The sequence below is a fragment of the Chrysochloris asiatica genome, unplaced genomic scaffold, assembly GCF_000296735.1.
Source record: "Chrysochloris asiatica unplaced genomic scaffold, ChrAsi1.0 scaffold00003, whole genome shotgun sequence".
NCBI lineage: Eukaryota > Metazoa > Chordata > Mammalia > Afrosoricida > Chrysochloridae > Chrysochloris > Chrysochloris asiatica.
The window spans coordinates 22,388,042-22,411,406 of NW_006408521.1; the positions used below are offsets into that span (position 1 = coordinate 22,388,042).

The following is a 23,365-nucleotide window of genomic DNA, read 5'->3' on the forward strand; positions in this document are numbered from 1 at the left end:
GTGAGGTTGGCCCAGGATCGAACATTGTTTCGCTCTGCTGTGCATGGGGTCGCTATGAGTCGGTTCTGACTCGATGGCACCTGACAACAACAACAACAACAACAACTTTCCACTGATGTGGTGGGGGGATGTCATTTGTTGGAGCACCCAGCAGGATGGGCTCTCTGTCAACAGTAAACTGCCAGTAACTTTCATCATTTGACTGCCCATAACAAGGATGTTGTTGTTGTTGTTGTTAAGTGCTGTCCAGTCGGTTCTGACACATAGTGACCCTGTAGAGGGTTTTCAAGGAGCGACTGGTGAACTTGAATCACCAACCTTGAAGTTCAAACCAACTTTGCAGTCTAGCGCATTAACCCACAGCGCCACACCAGGACTCCTTCCTACAGGACAGAAACGATGTGGTATCATAGTCTTTCGATTCCCAAGTACATCCTAGGCCTTCTCCAAGTTTTCTTTTGTGAATAAGTCCCTGTTCCGCAAAGAAAAGATCTATGTCTTGTATTCCAACACCAAAGAGAAGAAACTAGCTGAAGTACAGTAGAGCTACCGAACTGCTTGTTAGGACAGAGAATGGCCAGGGGCAGGAAGCTCCAGAGGCTATTTTGTAATCTGGGTCGAAGTTACAGAAAGAGGAAGCATAGCTGTAGCTATTAAATTGGTTTTCTAAAGGACTCAAATTTGTGGTGTTAGATGAAACTTTCTGGTACAGTATCAAAGAATATGGTCCTGGATGAGGAGACCTGGGTTCAACTGTGACTTCTACCACTTATTACCTGTGAGACTCTGGGAAAGCTGTTTAACCACTCTAAGCCTCAGTTTCCTCACTTGTAAAGTGCAGGTGATAAAACCATCCTGGAGCATTGCTTTACGGAGCCCTGGTGGCACAGTGAGTAAATACTAGGCTGCTAACAGAAGGAGTCCTGGTGTAGCGCTGTGGGTTAATGCGCCAGATTGCAAAGCCATTTGAACTGCTAGGTCCGCGGTTCAAGCTCACCAGCTGCTCCTTGGAAATCCTAAACAGGGTCGCTATGGGTGGGAATTGACTCAACAACACTTAACAACAACAACAACAGAAAAGTGGTTTGAACTTACCCAGCAGTTATGTGGGAGAAAGACTTGGCATCTCCCCCCATAAAGCCAAGAAAAGTCTAGAAAAGCCTATGGGGGCAGTTCTACTCTGTCACATGGGGTCACTAAGAGTTGAAAATCTACATGACAGCAACTAACAAGACTGCTGGGAGGATTCAGTGAGACAAAGGAAGTGGAGGTGGGTGTGATGCCTTCTCTCCACACATCCCTGCTGGGTCCAGCCCATATAGAACGGAGCTTCCACCAGTACTTTCAGTCCTCCTTCCAGTAAGTTCCTTGCTCTCTCCATGTGGTGGGCAGGACCCTAACAGGCATGGGACCCTATCTTTACGGGGTCGTTATGCGTCAGAACTGACTCAATGGCACCTAACAACAATATGTATAAATATATGTGCCATAAGTAGCTGGTTATTTTGGACCTCTGGGTAAGTCTAGTAGGATATTTGGAAGACTTGAATCCTGCTGGTGTCAGGCACTGTCTCTGGCCTCGTGCCCAGCCTGCACCTTCTGCTCCAAGGCCCCCTCTTGGCGCCTGCTGCTCTGTGCATGACTGGAGGGTAAATCAGGCCTGTCTCCTTATGGGCACCATGTCATCGGTTCAGGTTGAAATCTAGTCCATTCTGGAAAACCTTCCATCAATAAAGCTGATATGATGATGGCCATTTATTTTGTCTTCCTTGAATCCACATTAGACACAGTAGGAAGGAGGGCTCCGTCTGAGGCAGTGCTTCAGAGAGCTTAGCATTTGATAGCAAATAATAGCTCTTAGAGGGTCCATTGTTTCTTCCCCTATATGTTTGTTCAACTCCAGTATGTTTACTGAAATCCAACCTTGTTGAAACCAGTGGTTCTCAAAGGGAGTCAGCACTGCCCTCTAGGGGGTGTTTTGAAAATCTATGAGGATGTTTGGGTTGTCACAATGGTGCAGGGATGAAACTGGCATTTAGTGAGAGAAGGGGGAAAACACAAGACATCCTACAATGTGTGGGACAGCCAGGTCTCCCACAACTTCCAAATATCCCACAAGAGTTACCCACAGGTCCAAAATAACCAACTGCTTATGGTTTATGTAAATTTATACATGTTGTTACATACCATCGAGGCGGTGCCGACTCATAATGACCTAGTATAGCCTTTCCAAGTAGTAGCTGGTGGATTTGAACACCAACTACTAGGTTAGAAGTCCAGTGTTTTTCCGAAAGTGCCACACCAGGACTCCATATTTATGCATAGTTGTGTGTATTTGTGTGTATAAATATCACATACTTAAATCTGAAGAGTCAAGGGACGATATGGATAACTATGGCCACCAAACTGTTGCCTCATGCTATATGTGTTTTTGGGTAGACTACTGGGAGTTTTTGCAACTCAGGTTTTTGCAAGAATGTATTACTCATGTGGACAAAGTTTGTTATGCAAATTACAAAATAAAAACCAGGTCTGGAGATAATGATGTTTTGGAAGTAAATTTACTTGTATCCATCCAATAAATTCGGAATCCTGATGTGGCACTGTGGGTTACTGTGCCAGACTGCAAAGCCATTTATTTGAACTGCAAGGTTGGTGGTTCAAACTCACCAGCTGCTCCTTGGAAACCCTATACAGGGTTGCTATGGGTCAGAATCGACTCAAAGGCACTCAACAACAACAATAATCCAATAAATTCATGTCACCACAAACCAGACAACCAACCTTGCTTAAGGTTTTCTGAGCCTCGAGTCTAAGCTATTTCAAACATAAACACAACTTACATTTTTGCATTGCTTTAATAGACACTCCATTTTCCAGGAATTCAATAACTATGCAAATGGAGAGGAGGCTGTGAAGAGCAGTTCACCGCTTAGAGAAATGCACGCCCTGATCTCAATGCTGTTTGAGGTATCTGAGTCACTGAGACAGCAGATGTGTGTCATCGTGAGGCCGTAATGCTGATAGTGATTCTGATAAGCATCTGCTTTTACTATGTCTTCACATGCTAGCTGGCCTGAGCTTTTCCTCTCTTTTTAGTCTTCTTGCATATTTCAATAGGGCCGTATATTTTATCATTTCCATTTCTATATTAAATAGGCTATGTTGTTGTTGTTCCAACCCACAATGACCCTGTATAGGGTTTCCTAGGAGTAACTGGTGTGGTTCAAATCAACTTTATAGTCCAGCTGATTAACCCACAGTGCCACACCAGGTAGACTATGGTGGCGGTGGTTTACATGCCATGGAGTTGGTTCCAACTCATAGCGTCTCTGTACAGGGTCTCTGAGATCGTAAATCTGTATGGGAACAGAAAGCCTCATCTTTCTCCCACGGAACAGCTGGTAGTTTCAAACTGCTGACCCTGAGATTAGCAGCCCAATTCATAACCACTATGCTACCAGACTATAGTATGGATGAATCTCATGTAAGGGTCAAAAAGGAGGGGTGACAAAAGGCTTGTCCTAAAAGAGGCACACTGGGACTGGCAGGGTTGAAAGTCCCAGGTTTAGACTCTCAGATCACAAGGCAATGCCTCAACAATGCTGGTTCCCAGTCCCTTTCCCAGACAGGCAGTGGCAGGCACAGCAGAGGAAGTGTGGGGAAAAGTTTTGCTTGTCACAGCACACAACTACATGTCTCTGTTAGTGTAAAACAGGATCTCTTTCCTTCAAGGATGGGGTGGGGGTAAGCAGGGACTTCCTCCCCACAACACAGAATCAAGAAAGTGACTTGTCAGCACAATGGTGGAGCAGAATGGAGATGGGCTACTTACAGAGGTCTTCAGAGGCAGCTGGGGAGAAGGTGGCCATGGACTCATACAGGTCTTCATCACAGCCAGGGTTCAGGGAGCACTTCATGAGAAGGTCTGTGGAGAGGTGAGCCATGGACTCATACACGGCATCAGCCTCCTCCCCTTGCATCAGTTCCTCCTTTATGTGGCTCTTGAGCATGTCCACAGTTTCCTGAAAGAGAAGACAAGGCCCTCAGGTACACTAAGACAGCTTGGGAAGCATGAGGCTCCCACGAGGGCTTGTGGAGAGTATAAAAGGGTCAGGTGGGCCAGGGTTGCAATGGCTCGTATACCACGGTATTTCCCACCAGACTGGAAGCTCCTTGAGGCCAGGCTGCATGTCTTCTTTTATTTCAGTTTTTTTTGTGGGTTTTTTGTATATGTGGTAAAAATATATTTAACAAAAGCCTGGCTATTTCAACATGTTTTACATGAGCTGTTCCTGATATTAAGTCTGCTCACTGCTGTGTACCTATCATGGAATGTTTGGCAAGGATGATAGGAAAATTTGGAAATGGATCACAGTGGTGGTTGTTTTATACTTTTAGTTTCAATCTTTCTATGTTCCCATAACAGCCAGCACAGAGCTATGCACTCAAGAGATGACCAATAAAAGTTCAGTAACAAGGTTGCGCATAAGGTCGCTATGGGTTGGTACGACTTGATGGCACCTAACAACAACAACAACAATAAGGTTGCAAATTAAAAACTTTCTGTGGGATAAAGCACTGGACCCCTCAAACTCAAAATCAGTTTGAACCATAAGGTTGATGCTTCAAACTCACCAGCCACTCCTTGGAAACGCTATACAGGGTCACTATGAGTCGGAACCCATTTGAAGGTACTTAACAACAGGAGTGTCATGCTAGGCCTCTCCATTTTTTTATGCCAACCCTTCCCCATTGCTTCTGAAAAGCATGACATTCCTAGCTTTTCATCTTTCAACTATACCCTAGGAACCCTGGTGGCACAGTGGTTAAAGTGCTTGTCTGGGAACACAAAAATCAATGGTTTGAGCCCAGCAGCCACACTGTGGGAGAAAGATGTGGCAATCTGCCTCGGTAAGGAGGTACAGCGTTGGGAGCCCGTACGGTCATTCTGAGTCAGAACTGACTTGATGTCAGTGTGCTTGGTTTTATTTTTTTTTGGTTTGACTACACCCTAGTGGTTCCTCAACAAGGAACAAATGACACAAGAGAATGTGTTGCTTACTGACAAGTCACACCGGAATTCAAAATGGGTGGGTAAGCCCGGGCTGCAGCTAGGTGCTGATGTACTTCTGGGTAGACAAAGGTCCCCAGCAATTCAACACCAGGCTCCCACTCCTACCAGCAGCATTCTTCAGAGTTCTTCCTGGACTTTATGTCCTCTGACCCAACAGGGCTTTGAGTGACTTGTCCTGAAGTAAGAAATGCTGCCCCTCTGTCCTTCTGCCTCCAGATACTAGAGGGCTGGCTTCTCTGAAACATCAACACAACTTTTCCTGGTAAGAAACTCAAGGATTTCACAATCCTTATTTCAGCACGAAACAACAAAAACCCTCACTGTCATCATCATTAGTTTTGCAGCGTTAACCACCAATGACACTTTATGTTGGTTTCTGAAGGGATTCAACAAGTGGGCTAGGTGACAGTTAAGAAGTGTTTGGAGGCTCAGGGTCTGGCAATTGGTTTTGTTACAGTGGAACAAACAAACAGGACAGCTCTTTGAGGTGATACACAATATGCAGGGACAATCTCTTGGCAACAATGCTAAACAGATGATCACCAATGATCACACCTGAATAAGAATTAATTAAATCCAATGCAAACTGAAAGCACTTGTTTCATACTCTCTCCTTATATACAGCAGGATACACATGCCCCAGCCTTAGAAAAAACAGGTTCAAATCCTGTCTCCACCCTCACTAGACCCTAGGCACAATTATTTTACCTTTCTACGCCCTTTTCCTTATTTGTTAAACGGGGCAACAGCAGAGTCAACTTCAAGGATTGTGGTAAGAAATAAATGAAATCATGCATTTTCCAAGCAAACAAATTCAGCAAGTAGTTGTTATTATTAAGGATGTAAAATATTCTTAATAAAAACCGTTGCCTTTGTTAAGTGCCATTGAGTCTGTTCTGATTCACAGCGAGCCTGTACAGGGTTTTGACGGCTATAAATCTTTGTGGGATGCCCCAAGCAGGTACTCGCGCTGTTCTATTCACTCAAAACTTTATATGCCATCAAACCTTGGTCGATACTCAAAGGAAGGTACCTCAGTGATTCATGGATTTTCAAATACAACACAAAGGAGTAAGTTTCTGGGCAGGTGTCAGGTTCATTCCTGTCTGGAGGTAAAGAGCAAGATTGGATGGTGTTCACTGTTCTCTTTGAGGGCCATAGACATGAATTAGAGGCTGAACTATTCTTACCTGCCCTCTGTGAGTCTGAGAAGACAAAGAAAACCAGAAAGGGTAGAGTCAGGAAGAGCAGCTTCCTCCAAGACAATGGCGGCAGTACTGGGAGATGGAATCAGACTTAATCATGATGTGAGATGTGACTTGGAGAAGGACACAGAAGTCACTGATCAAGCAGGTGCTGGGGGTGGGGGGAGCCGGAAACCCCTGGCCAAGGTGTCTTGAAGGTGGATGAGGAAGGGGGATCAATATCAACCTTCAGCAGATTCACTCTATAAATGTCTCTGTAAATTATAGACTTCAGTGCTTTACATACTTACTACTTTTTATCCTCAAGACAACCCTATGGGAGAACTATTATCATCTTATTTTTCATGTTAGGAAACTGAGAGAGAAGGTAAATGACTTCCCCAAAATGCCATGACTAACTAGTGCTGGTGCAGAAATTTGAGCCCAGAACCATCTGACTCCAGAGCTCATCTGTTAACAGCCCCACATACTGCTGGCAACCAGAAGAGGCACATGAGGGCATTCTAAAGATGAAATTTGGCCATATTTTTGGTAAAAGGGCAGCCGTAGGATCACAGAGTACCTTTCCCATTTTAGTTCCATTTGACCTTACCACATACTCATCGATGAACTGCCTGAGGTCCCTGAAGCCATGCTTCTCAGCGATGGTGTTGGGGTAGTGCCCATGTTTGTTGGCCACACTGTATGCCTGGAGGGCTCCTGGGCAAGTGAGCAACAAGGCAGTGAGGTTCTTCAATCCATACTTTGCCGCAAAATGTAACAGGGTGGGCAGCTCTTCATCCCTTTGATCTGAAACAATACCAGTGAAAACTAAATGGATAGGTAAACTCTTGTTTACTTTTATTCCCAGAGACAAAGCTGTCAAACCTAGCATGATACCTAGTAGACACTCAATCGCTGCTTGGTGATTTGTTGACCAACTATTTGACAGTCTCTTTAGTGGCACCACTGAAGATCATGCCCTCAGATGTCAGAAATGATATTTCAATAATTAGCAAATCTAATTGTTAATGTCCTACCTTCTTTCTCTAAAAGTACTGGGGAATCCCAAAAAATAGTATCAATTGAAAATGTGCTGACTTTCTAAACTCTTAAATAACAGCCACAAAGTTTGACAAAAATCATGTTTTGACTTTCTCTGCAAACTTCAGAGTGCTTTAAAATTCTTCTTTGATGCTTATTAAAGGAGACCTTAGATTTTCTCCCCAATTTCATAAAGGTATGCTAAATGATCCTGGGTATGTTAATCTTTCTGCAGCCTTTAAACTTGAACTAAAGAAATACTTACAGACCATCTGATAGAGACTTAGGAGGACATATGAGACTTCAGTGTTCACAGAAGTCTTTATTTGGGAGAGCTTTTAAAGGTTTGTGAAATCACTGAATCCCCCACAATTTTCTCACTATTAATATCTAGCTCTGGACTGCTAACTGCAAGGTCAGCAGTTCAAACCCACCAGCTGATCCTTGGAAACTCTCTACAGGGGCACTATGAGTCGGCACTTAACAACAGCAACATGGCAAGTTGAACTCGACCAAGAAAAAAAATAGGCATGTCAGTGTTGTGGAGTTGGAGGAAAAATCTGTTTCCACAAAAAACTTCAATTCTAAGCTCAACAGTTGTTATTTATTTTATATATAATACAAGCTCAGCTTCTTATTCACCAGGATATGATCCTCAGGATAAGGAGTTTTTTTAAAGTGTCCCCAGGGCCCCATGGTGTCAGGCTATGACATGCTCTCTCCAGAGCTCCAAGTTGAAGAACAGAGGATAGTAACACCTGATGGGAATGATGTAGGAAAATGAAAGGGGCAATAAGAAAGAGAAGGCCCAAGGAGAAGGACTAGAAGGTACTAAAGTTTTATCCTTGTGGTTCCCTTAGACTATGGAAAGACAGTACACAGGCAGAAGGTCACCAGAGACTTGGGAACCATCTGTGCAGTAGAACCACAGCATGAAGGAACAGCAAGCCCACAGCAGCCCCATAACAAGCATCTTGTCCAGAGCACTAGGCCCTTCCTAGTTCCCAGTTGGTCATACATGCACAAGAGGAAGAGTCTAACTCATCAAACAAGTATCTGTTCAGAGCCTATAATGAGTCAGATACACAGGCACAAGGGCAGTCCTCAACTGAGCTTACAGTCTAACGAAGCAGACAAACTAGGGAGTGCTAGGACAGGGAACACCCAAGATACTGGGGGCCCAAAGCAGGTGGATAAAACCTAGTAAAGCCTCAGAGGAAGCCTTCCTGAGCAATCACTGCCTTAGCAGCTAAAGGAAGGTGAAGAGAAGTCAGCGAGGTAGAGGGCAATCAGGGAGAGGAGGAAGATACTGCAGTCCCACGAGTCAAGGAACCAAGAGACAGGGAGTATTCTCATTAGAATATGAAAGACAGTCATACCTTCCACAGAAGAGAGCACAGAAGCCAAGAGAGGGACTGGAGAGAGATGAAGGCAGAAATGCAGCACGAGGTCCTTGGGAAGAGCTTATAAACTTGTTATGGAGCCTGCACTTTGACTAGAAGGCAAGTGGTTTTAAAACCACAGAAGATTTTAAACAAAGAGGTGAAGTATTGAGATGTGCAGTTCAGAAGACTCTCTGGCTGCCCAGTGAAGACTGCGCCCTTTTGACAGATGAGCAGCAGAGCAGAAACTAACAGAAAGTAGGTGCACGGGGTGACCAGATGCTGGAATCAACCCCTGCTGGTTTTCTGAGGTTTGACTGTTGGCTCACTTGTCATCATATCTTCTTCTTCCAACTGGCTGATGCCAAAGAGGTGCAGTCCACTTGCAGGGATGTTGTTCTTCAGGGATTCAGTTAGCAGTTTATCAAGGGTCTCTGTGTTGTAGGGCACAATTTTAAAGGCCTGAGTAAAAAAGCAAAGATGGTCAGATGTGAAATCTAGCTATCTCCCACCCATCAGACTAGAGGTTGATACACCATGTGCAGAAACTATATGCCCAGAAACCTCAGGTTTCTTTTCAACTTCCTTACCTGACACATGAACTCCACAGGGTTTGCGGCACTGGACAATAAAGTTCCAATTTCTTCCATGTCAGTATAATAGCTAATGGTGGTTTCACATACCACTAAGTCTCTGGAATATACCTTCAGAGAAACATTCCCAGATGAAAGGTCTAAATAGAAGAAAAGATACAATGAAGTGCCCAGTGAGGCATGGGTCAGGAAGCATCTGAAATGGTATATAAATGATGAGGACCAAAGGCAGAAAAGTAGTGGAGGGAAGAGGGGTATGTGTAAGACAAAGACAGTTGGACTTGGTAACTGACTGGATGTGTGAAGTAGGACGGAGAGCAAGGTTTTCGGTGATTGATACAGAGATGGTGATATCAAGGGACAGTCCTGATGGGCCGTCCCTGGCCCTCAGCACTGCTCACCACTGTGCTTCCCTAGGTGTGGTGCACCTACGGATGGGCTACTGGAGAGGTTTAGGTGGGACACAGAAAAGCATGCTATTATTTAGTCTTATGTTTATTAAAACAAATGTAAATTGCTTATCAAACCCATGGTTTCATCAATATTACTGCTTAAGCAGATCTGGAGAAAATATAAAGTTAGTCCTGATGTGGTACTATAGGATGAGCACTGGACTGCAAACCACAAGGTCAGCAGTTCAAACCCACCAGCCACTCCTCAGAAACCCTATACAGAGTTTCTATGAGTCAGAACCAACTTGACGGCACTTAACAACACAAAGTTAACATATATGAAAAATATTAATTTTAGAAATAATAATTAAATTATGGTTTAATTATGGGGTACTTGAATAAGAAAATGTTAAAGGTGTAAGGAAATAATTAAAACTTTAAAAACATGGCTTAATGAAAAAAAAAATGAGGTGCCTCGTTAGAACAGAGTTCAAGGAAAAATGTGAACATATGAGGAGGCTTCAAAAAGTTCGTGGACAAATGTAATTAAAAGAAAACAGGATCCTTCAATATACTGTTTACAAGACACATATCACAGAGTTGGAGACAGTCTGAATGCCAATCAACAGAAGGACAGTTAAACAGACTTTGATATATATACATAATGGAATACCACATTGAAGAATAATGATTATTACTCTGTGAAACAACTCAAGATATGGTTGAACCTGGAGGATATTATGCTGAGTGAAACCAGTTAATCAAAAAAGGATAAATATTATATGAGACCAATGTTAGAAAAGATTTTTTTTTTTTTAAAAGAGGTTTTCTTGATAAAAGAAATAATATATGATGGTTGCGTTGGGGAAGGAAAATTATTCATGGGCTAGCATGATGGTTACGAATCGGGCTGTGAATCTTAAGGTCAGCAGTTCGAAACTACCAGCTGTTCCGTGGGAGAAAGATGAAGCTCTCTGCTCCCGGTAAAGATTATAGCCTCGGAAACTCTGTACAGGGTCTCTATGGGTCAGAACCAACTCGACAGCACTTAACAACAACAACAATAGGGTAAACACATGTTAACATGGGTGACAGGGCAGGCAATATATAACAGGAGGGAGGTTAGCAGAAGAAAGATGAAGGTAGTGGGAGACACAGGGAGGAATGCAATAGCTAAAGTGAATAGAGGTAAATGCTATTAACTGCTGGGACATAAAGGGGATTGCAACCATGTAATGAAGCAAAGTATAGGATTTGTTGAATGTAAAACTGATGATCTACTCTGTAAACCTTCATTCAATTCACAATAAAAATATGGGGAAAAAAAAAAAAAAAGACAATGGGATTTTTCCATGAATTTTTAAAGCCTGTATCTCTATGGAAAAGAAATTAACCAGGGGCTAGAAGGAAGATCTTGGAGCAGAACTGAGGGGATGGAGGTGAGAAAAGGATGGAAGAGGAAGGGAAGAAGTCCAGTGCATGGGAGCACTCTGAGTTCTCTGGGTCTGCAATTCAATTTTTGAAGGCATTTTCATCTGTTTTATTCACTATTGTAGACCCAGTACCTCAATAAATGTGAACAAAAATTCTGCAATGGTTAGAAGGTGGTGGAGAGCTGGGAGAGAACTTGTGTTTCTGCCTCATTGGGCCAGTTGAATTGATTCACTTGCTCTGCTATTATCAAAACTACGTGCTAAGCCCAGAGCAGGATTCTATACCACAGGAAGGGGTTTTGAGGGGAAAAGAAAATATTATAAATACATCAACCACAAAGATTCAATTCATAAAAGAGGAAATGCGACAAGTCGAGAACATGGAAAAATATTCAACCTCACTAGTAATCAAACAAATGCAAATTAAAACAATGAACTACTTTTTAAAAAAGCTATCAAATTAGCAAAAACACTTAAAATAATTATGCCTAATGGTAAGGTGGAGGATCGGAGAAAAAGAGGAAGACCCCCAAAGAGATGGATTGGCCAAGTGGCAGCATTGATGGACTCAAGCATGGCAACAGTGGTGAAGTTGGCCCAGGATCAGGCAAGGTTTCATTCTGCTGTGCATAAGGTCACTATGAGTCGGTACCAACTCAATGGCACCTAACAACAACAACAAATGGTGGTAGTAGAACAAATACACTTGATAACAGTCTGATTTCCGAAAGCTAAAATTAGGCTCTGTTTTCCAAGAGCCTTAAAAATTATCACTGTTTCAGGGATTCTAGCCTGAGGAGATAATCCTAAATACAAAAGAAAATAAAACAACTTTGTGCATAGAGATGTTCATTATATAATTAAAATCAGTAAGAAAATCAGAAGTTATATAAATATACAACAACGAGGAAGTCGAAAATTATAAGTTGATACTTCTATTCAATTGAGGCTTTAAAAATGGGTATAAAATGCAGATCCAACACAAGGTACTAGTTAGGTAAATGACGGTACACCCATACAATGCATTAACCTTGCAACCATTAAGCATCTTTTTAAAAGAGTATTTGCGAACGTGGGAAAATAGTTACAGTGCACTTCCGATAACACAAGTGGGCAACAGAAAGTATTAAGCTATGTAAACAGATACGGAAACTTATAGATACCAGTGATTTCCTTTGAGGGAGTATCTGAGTAATTTTCTATTTAGTTCCCTTTATGGCTGCTGCATTATTCAAATTTTCAACATTGAGTATATATTACTTCTATAACTAAAAAAAGATAGACTACGAAATGGAAAGTTATAAGTCCATGTAATAGCATAGGGGTAAGGAAGTGGACAGGGAATAAATATTACATAAGATTATATATTTTAAACAATAGAATGCAAAGTAATGAGATACTATTGGAACACGGCAAAAAAAGATTGAGTGGTCGGGTATCAGGTGACTATTTTTGCCTCCCAACTCTACTCTAATTGCAAAAGCATTTTAATATTATTAGCTTTAGATTGTTAAAACTGCGACTATTTCAAATTCTTGTCCATCACACATATCCATTTCTGTAACTTCTTTTTCACTTAAATAGAACAGGACAATCAAGCCCAAATCTTAGTGTGACGTTTGCCAGTTGCTGAGTAAAGACAGGAAAGGACAAAGACAGAAAGTGTGAGTACTTCCTTAACATAAAGTTGGATTTCCAGAGGCAAATGGGGCTACTTACTGGGTGCCTTCACTGAAACAGTGTACTCGTTCTCCAGCATGGCTTCCACGCGAACGGCGGGAGAATCCTCAGGAGAAAACTCTGCTTCTGTTGTCACTCTCTCATCCAATTTACATCTCAGGATAACGTAGACTGTGGTTTCCTCCTGCAATGGAAGACCGATCATTGTCCCCTCACCTTCCTATTAAGGTAATGGGCCTGAGGTTCTAACCGTATGTGTGTGCTCCAGGTAAGGTTCCAATGAGACAGAGTAGACATTCATAAACCTTTATACCAATTGAATGGGGTAATTTTATATCTGTTGAATCTAGTAATAACAAGAGAAAACTGGGGCTTAGATTTTGTATGCTTAATATTGAATTTTTATAGCAATTCTTTTATTATTATTATTATTATATTTTATAAAAGAATTAGTCCAAAGCAGAATTGGAAATTTTTTTTTTTAAAGTTCTTCACTACAGATTAAGCACTGTTCTCCACAAAGTGCGACCAAGGGACCAGTAGCATTGGTATCACCTGGAAGCTCATTAGAAATGCAGAATCTCAGGCCCCACCCCTGGCAAGCTGAATCAGGATCAACATATTAACAAGATCCCCAGGCGATTCCTTTTTTTTTTTTTTTTTTAACATTTTATTGTAGTTTAAATGAAAGTTTACAAAGCAAATTAGTGTCCCATTCAATAATTTACACATTATTTGTTTCATACCATTAGTTGTAATCTCAAAGTAATAGTAAAGTAAGGGGTTTCTGAGGAGCAGCTGGTGGGTTTGAATTGTTGACCTTGTGGTTAGCAGTCCAGGGTTTATCCTATAGTGCGACACCAGGCTAGCAGGAAGAAACCCAGGCCTCCAATTCCAGGATTAGCTAAGTGTCTGGTAGTGCTGTGTCTGCTGGTCTCCCAGATATTCTATTTTTGGATCCATGAAATAGAAAGTCTAGATTAATGACATAAACCTTCCTGGTCTTTTTTCTCTTTGACTTAAAGGAACTACATATGTTCAAGATTCAGGTAATGGGGTTCCCAGGGTAGACAATGCAGGTGATGTAGGAAACCCCAAGGGAAGACTGGGATTGTACTGAGGTTTAACATGAGGATCCCACTTCTCTTAGTGCAATAAATACATCCACTGGAAAGCCCGAGATCTGATGGGTATTTACGAGGACCCTGGAATACCTACCCCACAACGGATGCGCTCTGGCTGCACCACCATCAGGTTCCCAGGGAAATTCTCCTGTGGCAGATTATGCTGTTTTGAGTAGGGAAGGATCTTCTCGTCCTCAGCCTCAGTGTCAGTGACTGAGTCACAGCCAGAATCTATGAAAGAGAGGACACCACTGAATGGGAACAGAAGGAAGGAGAACTGGTAGACATGTTTTACCCCATAAAAGCCCCAAACGTTACTACATAGGAAACAGGTTTGAGTGTGAAATGCAAGTTGAAAGGAGTGACTAAGGAAATCATGAAAGAGGACCTACTGGAAGCTGGCAGGTCTAGTCTCAACCAATGGGCTTCCGGAAGCTTTACCTCCAATTTCCCTCAGGGCTGGCTTTGGTGATTATGAGGAAAGGAGACCCTCTTCTCCACAAGTGGGGTCATAAAAGGGTTGTCTATCTAAAAGTCATCCTCTGAACATCAAGTAAAACCCATGCTATGTCGAGGTCAGACCCCGACAGTTCAGGAAGCCATTAGGCCTTGAGGTCATGACTGGTCAAAGCATCCCCTCTGGAAGCAATAGGTAAAAGCCATCATTTGTAACAAATCTAAAATCAGTGTAAGTGGGTTCCACACCACTATGCAGTCAACACTTGTACTGTGGAGAGATTAAGAGCATGTGAGCATGTACAGATTCAGAGTGGTGAGCACCGGTGTGGCTCAGAATGAGAAGATGCTGAGACACTGTGTAACCAGGGAGTAGTGACCAACAGACCTCCCCCTGAGGTTACGTGCAAAACTGTGTGTGTGCATTCATACGTGTATGTGCACACCTATCATTTCTGGAGAGACACTTCAATACTTTCATCAAATCTTCAAAGAAAGATAGGACCCCAAAATGGTTAAGATGGGTAGGATGAAAGGGAAGCATCATCCAGGCCTTTGGGTGGCAAAGGTGGTTTTCTGTTATTCATTCCTATGTCATTTGCAGGTAAACAGCCACACACGTCAGGCTCTGAGGAAACTTGAGGGCAGACATAAAGTAGGTTAGTGGTTTCTTAGGGCTGGTGGTGGGTTGGGTGGATAAGTAGAAGACGCAATGGCTAAAAGGCATGGGATTTCTTTTGGAGATGGTGAAAACACAAAGGAGCTTCAAAATTTCATGAAAAACAGTGGAATTAAAAGGTCATGGAATTTTTCCATGAACTTTCTGAAGTCCCCTCATATTCTAAAACTGATTGTGGTGATGGTAGTACCAATTTGTGAATATACTGAAAAACCTTTGAATTGCAATCTTTTCCTGAGTACAGCATGTGAATTATAGCTCAATAAAGCTGTTGCCAAATACAACCAATGGCAAATCATGAACTTGTTAAAATTTTGAAATGAAATGAATATGACAAAGGGTTAATCTGCTTCATCTAGGGACAGATCCTAGGTGTTCCTGAGGAAGCGCCCAAAGCCTGATGAGTAGACATTTCACAAATGAAGTGATGCAAACCACGCTCCTCCACAATGAAAGCATCCTTTACTCTCACTACTCATCGGAGGTACGCAGATCAAATAGGGGGCCGCTCTTTGACTTTTTTCAAATACTCAGTGTGCTGTTTGAGGGTGAGGTAGTAGGGAAGACACCCTCATTCAATGCTGAAGGAAGTACAGACTGGTCCAGCTTTTCTGGAAAACTATCTGACCGTATGCAGAGAATGAGAAAGCCTTTAATGTTCATCCATTTTGTCACAGGACTCTCTCTTATGGAGGAAAGTAAATGTTCGAAATGTAGTCAAAGATAATGAAACCTGCTGTCTGCTCAGTCATTATATCAGTGAAGAACTAAGAACATCCTGAACATCTGAGGAAAGAATATTAAGCAGGTTCTTTTTAAAGAATTTTAAGTCAGCGGTTCAAACTCACCATCAGCGCCTCAGAAACCCTAGGGTCACTAGGAGTTTGAACTGACTCGATGGCACTTAACAAGTCCTCTCCTCTCTTTCTTTCCTTCCTTCCTTCTTCCTTTTACTCTTTTCTGTATTTACATGTTTTTCACAGTGTAAAATCACATTTTTCTGATAATGAAGGTGGGAGTGAAGAGGAAAGTAGCAACTTAATCTACTGGCTAATCATTTTACGAGGGAGTGCAGTTGGCATCCTAACAGCATGGCAATCAATCGGCACAGTCTCCAGCACTCAGGTAGGGGAAGGAAACCATTCCTTCAGGCAGGTCACCTCAGACATCTAGCAGGATGCCACTCATGCTGCGGCCTAATGCTACTGCTGCTGCTGATTCCTCAAGTCACAGCAGCCTCTTCCACAGTGCACATCGAGGATGCAGGCACCGTAGCTGGGTCAAGAGCCAACCACTCCAGCAGGCTCAAAGTTGCCTTTGAAGGAAGTGCCAACCCCACCAGGTGAGGGGACTTCAAAAAGTTCTTTTTAAAAATCTATTATCTTTCCATTTCATTTTCCACAAACTTATGTGAAGCCTCCTAGTGAGCTTACTAAAACCAACCTGACAGTATGGAATTACCTCCAAACGTTCCCAATTAAAAATGTAGATCCCTCCTTATCCCCTATCCCCAACACCAAAAGTAGCACACCTTGCATATAACACTGACTTTGTTGCCCTGAGACCCAAATAATAAATGTTTTGAGTGAAGGCACTTGGAAAGCCCCAGGGATCCTGCCCAGTGTAAAGTATTATTAAGACAACAATCAGCAGCCTTGGTGCTTTTCAGCAATACCCTTTCAGCTTTTATAAGATTCTAGAGAAACTGAAGAGATTATGGGAAATGCTTGCTTTGTATAGCCAGCTCCCCCAAAGTCCTGTCTATAAAGAACCCATACGCAAATTATTCCTTGAATTAAGTGGCAAGAAAAGTTTCTGTCTTCCGAGAATTTGCTTACGTTCTCTTATTAGGCAGTAAGAACAAGCTAACATCATCTGTTTCACCTTTTGCTCTTGCCGCCAGGTAGTTTGGTGGCCAGTTCTTGTCCACTGTTCACATTTTCATCCAGGTTCTTGGTTTTACTTCTTTCTTTATTTTTTTTAATACTGTGTTTACTTTTGGAGGCAGCTCCAAATATTCGGAGGATGTGCACAGGCTGTTAATAAATAGTTCTCAAACCAGCACCTAACAAAAGTCCTCAGATGTATTTCTTATGAGAATTTGTACTTGGGTTTTCAGCTAAGTGATAATACCTTTAGAATGTGATACCAGCTTGCTAGGCAGAGGAAGGAGGGGAAGGATGAAGAGACAGAGCACAGGACATTTTTAGAGCAGTGAAACTATTCTGTATGATACTATACTGGTGAACACATGGAATTAAATTTGTCAAAAACATCTAGGCCTGGGAAGAAGGTGCATGCTTTAGAACGTAAATGCCTGTTAGTTTTGGTGATGGGAAGAGTGGCACCAAATATGAGTGCAGTGAGCACAACATGGTCAAAACAAATGACAAGCTGGTGTCACTGAGACGTGCACAAGAAAAGAATGCGTCTAACCTCAAAGTCAGCAGTTCAAAACTAATAGCCATTCTGTGGGAGAAAGATGAGGCTTCCTGCTCCCTTAAAGATTTGCAGTCTATACAGGGTCACTATGAGTCAGAATCGACTCCACAACACACCACTACCACCAGCATGAAAGAATCTGACATATATATGATTGCAACAATCCCAACAAAGACCAAAAAATGAGAATAACATTACCTACGGATGGGTCGCTATGAGTCGAAAGCAGCTTAACAGCATCCAACAACAACAAGGCATAAACAAATACAAGTAGGTACAGGTGTATAGACACGTGAGAACAGATAGAAGTGAATACATATGTATGTGTAAATACAGATATGTGTGTGTAGGCACATATAGTCATTGAAGACACAGCTGCAGGTGCTCCTAAACATAATCAAACAGCTTCCAAGATTGGTTTTCTGGATTTGAGGATTTAGTACCATAATCTCATGGGACAACTCAGCCAATTGACATACTATAGTTCATGAAGTTAAAGTTCTACATTCTAGTGAAATGAATAGTATCTGAGGTCTTAAAAGACTATAAGCAACCATCTAAGATACATCTGGAGCAAAAGAGTAAGAAGGTAAGTAAGGAAAATCTCAGAGAGAAACAAATCTTCAAGGCTGATGGTCTACTGGAGACATGGCCACATATACCTTGAGACCAGAAGAACTGGTTAGAGCTTGGCCACCACCACTGACCATTCTGACAAGGGTAACAGATGGTGACAAATAGAACTGGAGAAAAACAGAATAGAAATTTAAATTCTTACAAAAGAAGACCAGACTAACTGGACTTGTTAAGACCAGAGGACTTTCCAAGATACTCTTTATATCTGGAATTGAAAATGCATCCCCAAGGTCACCTTTTAGGGAAATAAGAGTGGCACACAAAATAAAGGATGTTACCTGTAAGAAAGGTGCTCTACCAAAAAATCATCTGTATGAGACTAAAAGGTCAGCATTTATTCTAAAGCAAAGATGAGCCAATAATGGAGCAGGGAAACTAGAGCACTGAAAATGGAACAACCAGAACACGAAGAGAAGGTTGACACATTGTGAAAGATGTAACTGATATCACATTTTTGTGGAAATTACCAAATGGGAACCTAAATTGCTATGCAAACGTTCATGAAAAACAGAATAAAACATTACTAAAAACCATAGGACAAATAACACCAACAGTAAAGCCTAAGGTAAACTGTGAATGTTAATTAGTAAAATCAATAAAGGTTCAGAAACTAAACCAAGCCCACTGCTGTCAAGTTGATTCTGACTCATAACGAGTCTAAAGAACAGAGAGGAACTGCTCCCTAGGGTTTCTGAAGCTGTATATCTTTACGAGAGCAAATAGTCTCATCTTTCTGCCATAGAGCAGCTGGTGGGTTTAAACATCCTGTGGTTAGCAGCCCAGCACTTAGCTCACTGTGCCACCAGGGATCCTTAATAATGGTTCATTGTTATTGTTGTTGTTGTTGTTGTTAGGTGCCATCGAGTCAGTACTGACTCATAGAGACCTTATGCACAACAGAACGAAACACTGCCCGATCCTGGGCCAACCTCACTACTGCTGCCACGTGGCCAATCCACCTCGTTGGGGGTCTTCCTCTTTTTCTCTGACCCTCCACCTTACCAAACATGATATCCTTCTCCAGGGACTGGTCCCTCCTGACAATATGTCCGAAGTATGAGAGACGAAGTTTGGCCATCTTGGCCAGTAAGGAGTCTCTTCAATTTGTCATTCCTGGCATAGTAAACCATGTGGCTGTCAGATTCAAAATGGCCAATACCAGTTCATTTCAGCTCACTAATAAGTTACAGCAAATGAATGTAAGATGTTAAAAGCAGGAGAGACAGTGTTCAAGGGGGAGAAAGGGTGTATGGGAACTCTTGGTACTTTATGTACAATTTTTCTTTGAACGTAAAACTGCTCTAAAAAATACGCTTAAAAAAAACTCTTTTTACAAGTGTGATACAAGGATTTTCCAGATTCTCAGGTAAGCACTTGGCTGCTAACCATAAAGTTGGTAGTTTGAACTCACTCAGTGGCACCCCTTCCATGAAGATGAGAAGTAGTTGTTCTACTCTGTGTGTAACAGATGCGTTCAATAGGAGTCGGAATGGACTGGACAGCATCTAACAACAACACGTTATAATTAGGTCCTGCTGCAGGATAAGAGGCCAACATTTGTGACTGCAATCACTTTGTAGCTAAGTCCCGCTGCGCTCAATGTCAGGGGCTAATGAGGAGGAGGCCAGCCAATATGTAAATGAAGCATTTGAGCACTTGAACAAAAGTTTTCCCTAGGTGAGAGAAGCAAGTGGTAGATTCACCCAGGGAAGATGCAGGAAATAGACAGGATCAGTGCCTCAGGTACCATGCTGCATAGCTGCTGCAAGAAACCAGCATCGGCTCCCACTGGAGACGGATGTAGTCACCTTCCCTTTCATTTATTCTACACCTGTATTTGTGTCTTCTTCATTTGGCTTGCTTTCAGAGTTGGAAAGAACAGCAAGTGAAAAGAGTTCAATATGTTTACACATATTAAAACACCATCAAAATAATCTGTCAACACTAATGGTTCATAATATTTTTTTCCCTTGAAAAGGGACTTTATATTACTCAGGTCTCATAAACAACAGTACAAGTCTTAAATATGCTGAGAGTATGTATGTACTGGAGTCCTGCTGTAGCACTCTAGGATAAGCACTGGCCTGCTAGCCTCAAGGTCAGCAGTTCAAACCTACCAGCTGCTCCTCGGAAACTATATACAGGGTTGCTGTGAGTAGGAACCAACTTGATGGAACTTAACAACAGCAACATATATTCACCTGGGCCCACACTCAAGTTACATGGTACACTCATACTAGGTGCGAGGGCTGGGTGGCAGACATTATTATTATGAATAATGATAGCAATAAAAGTTACTATTTGTTGAATATTAAAAGTAAATGCTTGATGGTCCTTATCTCATTTTATATCTAGAAAGCCACCACTCATCTGTCAGTTTGTCATACTATGCTGTGATGCTGGAAGCTATGCCACAGGTATTTCAAATACCAGCACGGTTACTCACAGTAGACAGGTTTTTCAGGAGGACTTCCAGACTATGAAAGATTGGGAAGAAGGACCTGGTAATCCACTTCTGGAAAAATTAGTTATTGAAAACCTAACGGATAGCAGCAAAACACATGACCCAAGTATCAGAAGATAAACCCCTCAGGTTGTAAGGCACTCGAAATACAACCGCAGAAGATGCATTAATATTTACTGGTGACTGGAATGTAAAAGTTGGAAACAAAGCACAAGAATCAGTGGTTGGAAAATGTGGTCTCGGTGACAGAGATGATGCCAGAGGTTACATGAAAGAATTTTGCAAGACCAACTTATTTACTGCCAATATCTTTTCCAAAAACATAAATGGCTACTACACACATGGACTTCACTGGATGGAATATACAGAAATCTAATTGACTACAGCTGCAAAAAGAGGTAATGGAGAAATTCAGTATCATAAGTTAGAACAAGGCCAAGGGCCAACTGTACAACAGACCATCAACTGCTCATATGTAAGTTCAAGTTGAAGTTGAGCAAATTATAACAAGTCCATGAGAACAAAAGTACAACCTTGAGTATATCCCACATGAATTTAGAGGCCATATCAAGAACAGATTTGATGCGTTGAACATTAATGACCGAAGACTACACTGACAAGTTGTGGGATGATATCAAAGACATCATAGATGAAGAAAGCAAAAGGTCACTAAAAAGACAAGAAAGAAATAAAAGACCAAAATGCTTGTCAGCAGTGACATAAACCTGCTCTAAGAATAGCTAAAGTGAACAGAAGAAATGATGAAGTAAAAGAGATGAACAGAAGATTTCAAAGGGCAGCTCAAGAAGACAAAGTATTATAAATAAACGTACAAGGGCCTAAAGTTAGAGGGCCAAAAGGGAAGAAGACTCTGTAATACTCAAGCTGAAAGAACTGAAGAAAAAACTCAAGCCTCAGGTTGCAGTATTGAAGGACTCTATGAGCAAAAAAATTGAATGATGCAGGAAGTATCAAAATAAAAGGAAAGCAATTGAGTCACTGTTCCAAAAAGAATTGGGTAAATCTGCTGCAAAAAGACCTCTTTATAGTGTTAAAAAGGCAAAGATACCACTTTGAGGACTAAAGTACACCTAACCTAAGTCATGGAATTTTCAGTCGCCTCATACGCCTTTGTGAATATGGAAGACTGTAGAATTGATGCCTTTGAGTTACAATATTGGCAAAGAATATTGAATATGCCATGGGCTGCCATAAGAATGAACAAGTCTGTCTTAAAAGTACAGCCAGAATGTTCCTTCCAAATGAGGATGGTGAAATTTCATCTAATGTACTTTGGACATGTTATCAGGAGGGACCAGTCCTTAGAGAAGGATATTACACTTGGGAAAGTAGAGCATCAATGAAATGGATTGGTAAAGGGGCTGCAACACGGGCTCAAACAGCAATGAGTGTGAGAATGGTGCAGCACTGGGGAGTTTTTTGTTCTGTTGTACCTCTCAGCCTAGGTCACACAGAAGTAAGAGGCAGAGCTGAAAGTCACCCACCTGCATCTCTACGTTGCCTCGTTTATGAATGAGGTCCAAGGCAGCGTAACTACCTACCCCAGTTCTGGAATTGTGACTGCCACTCATGAGACACATTTTGAGCTTTCACTGGCACCAATGCCTGGTACTGCTGTCTTGCTCTCAGCAATGACACCTGTGTTAGTTACTCTGTGACCTCACCAACAGGCAAATCAGCACATTCCAAGAATGGGGCTTCAGTCCAGAAACAGTCAATGCCTGAATGACTGAAACCGTCAGGGTTCTGTGTGCTCTGGGGTCTCGGACCCACAAGCTGCACCCTCTTAATTTCCAATTTTCCATTTCCTGAGATCAGAGAGTACAGTCTCCATTCCTTTACTTACCACACAATGCCTGGCATTGATCAGCACTATATTTTTTTAATAGCATGGGGAACGGTTAGAGTAAAGAGAGTTGAAAAATGGAGTTTGTTATCTTGGAGAGATTTTGCAGAGCACACACACTAAATTCTCTTATAAAGTGATGCTAAAATGTGGGGAAAGTATAAACAAAGATTATTCTAAAAAACAAACATGACTTGCAATCGTTGAGATGAAACAAAGCATATGATTTTTTGAATGTGAAACTGTGGATCTTGTCTATAACCTTCACTCAATCCATAATTAAAACACACACACAACTGTCATTTGTGGAGCATTTATTATATGCCAGGAGCCATATAAAACACTTAGCATATATGATTCCATTAATCCCAGCAACTACATGATTGGCATGACTAGACCCATCTTACAGATAAGAAAATTTCACAGACATTTGAGAAAGTATTCCAACTTACATAATATGCAGTATATGAAATTTAACTCTCAAACTCCACTCTTACATACTTTGCCAAGGTTTCTTGTACTGTGAGCCACACATTCTGGTGGCACCAGAGATGGTTCTAAAATGTACAGCAAACATTCAATGAGCAGATCATGTAATAAGAAAGCAAAAAAAAAAAAAAAAGAAAGAAAGCAGTTCCCTGTTTCCACCTTCAGAATGGAGAAGAGAGACTAACTTTGGTGAGGTATTGTCTTTGACACCTATTTAACATGCTCTAGCACCCCAAGTTTTGCTCAAGGTAATACAGAAACGGCTACAATCATACATTGACAGAGAACTTCCAGAGGTTCAAGCTGGATTCAGAAGAGGCCGTAGAACGAGAGATATCATTGCTGATGTCCGATGGATCTTGGCGGAAAGCAGAGAATATCAGAAGGATGTTTACCTGTGCTTTATTGACTACGCAAAGGCTT

At 41.7% G+C, this 23,365-nt stretch overlaps 1 protein-coding gene across 1 annotated transcript in view; it reads right to left on the reverse strand.

The window, feature by feature from the left end:
• Window positions 1-23,365, reverse strand: part of PIK3AP1 (phosphoinositide-3-kinase adaptor protein 1) — a 153,330-nt gene that overhangs the window by 59,104 nt on the left and 70,861 nt on the right. Inside the window, exons 3-8 of the mRNA XM_006831192.1 lie at window positions 14,004-14,140; window positions 12,825-12,969; window positions 9,278-9,420; window positions 9,017-9,149; window positions 6,875-7,071; window positions 3,836-4,025 (exon numbers count right to left, since the gene is read on the reverse strand). Coding sequence (XP_006831255.1) covers window positions 3,836-4,025; window positions 6,875-7,071; window positions 9,017-9,149; window positions 9,278-9,420; window positions 12,825-12,969; window positions 14,004-14,140 — 945 coding nt within the window. The remainder of the gene's footprint in view (window positions 1-3,835; window positions 4,026-6,874; window positions 7,072-9,016; window positions 9,150-9,277; window positions 9,421-12,824; window positions 12,970-14,003; window positions 14,141-23,365) is intronic.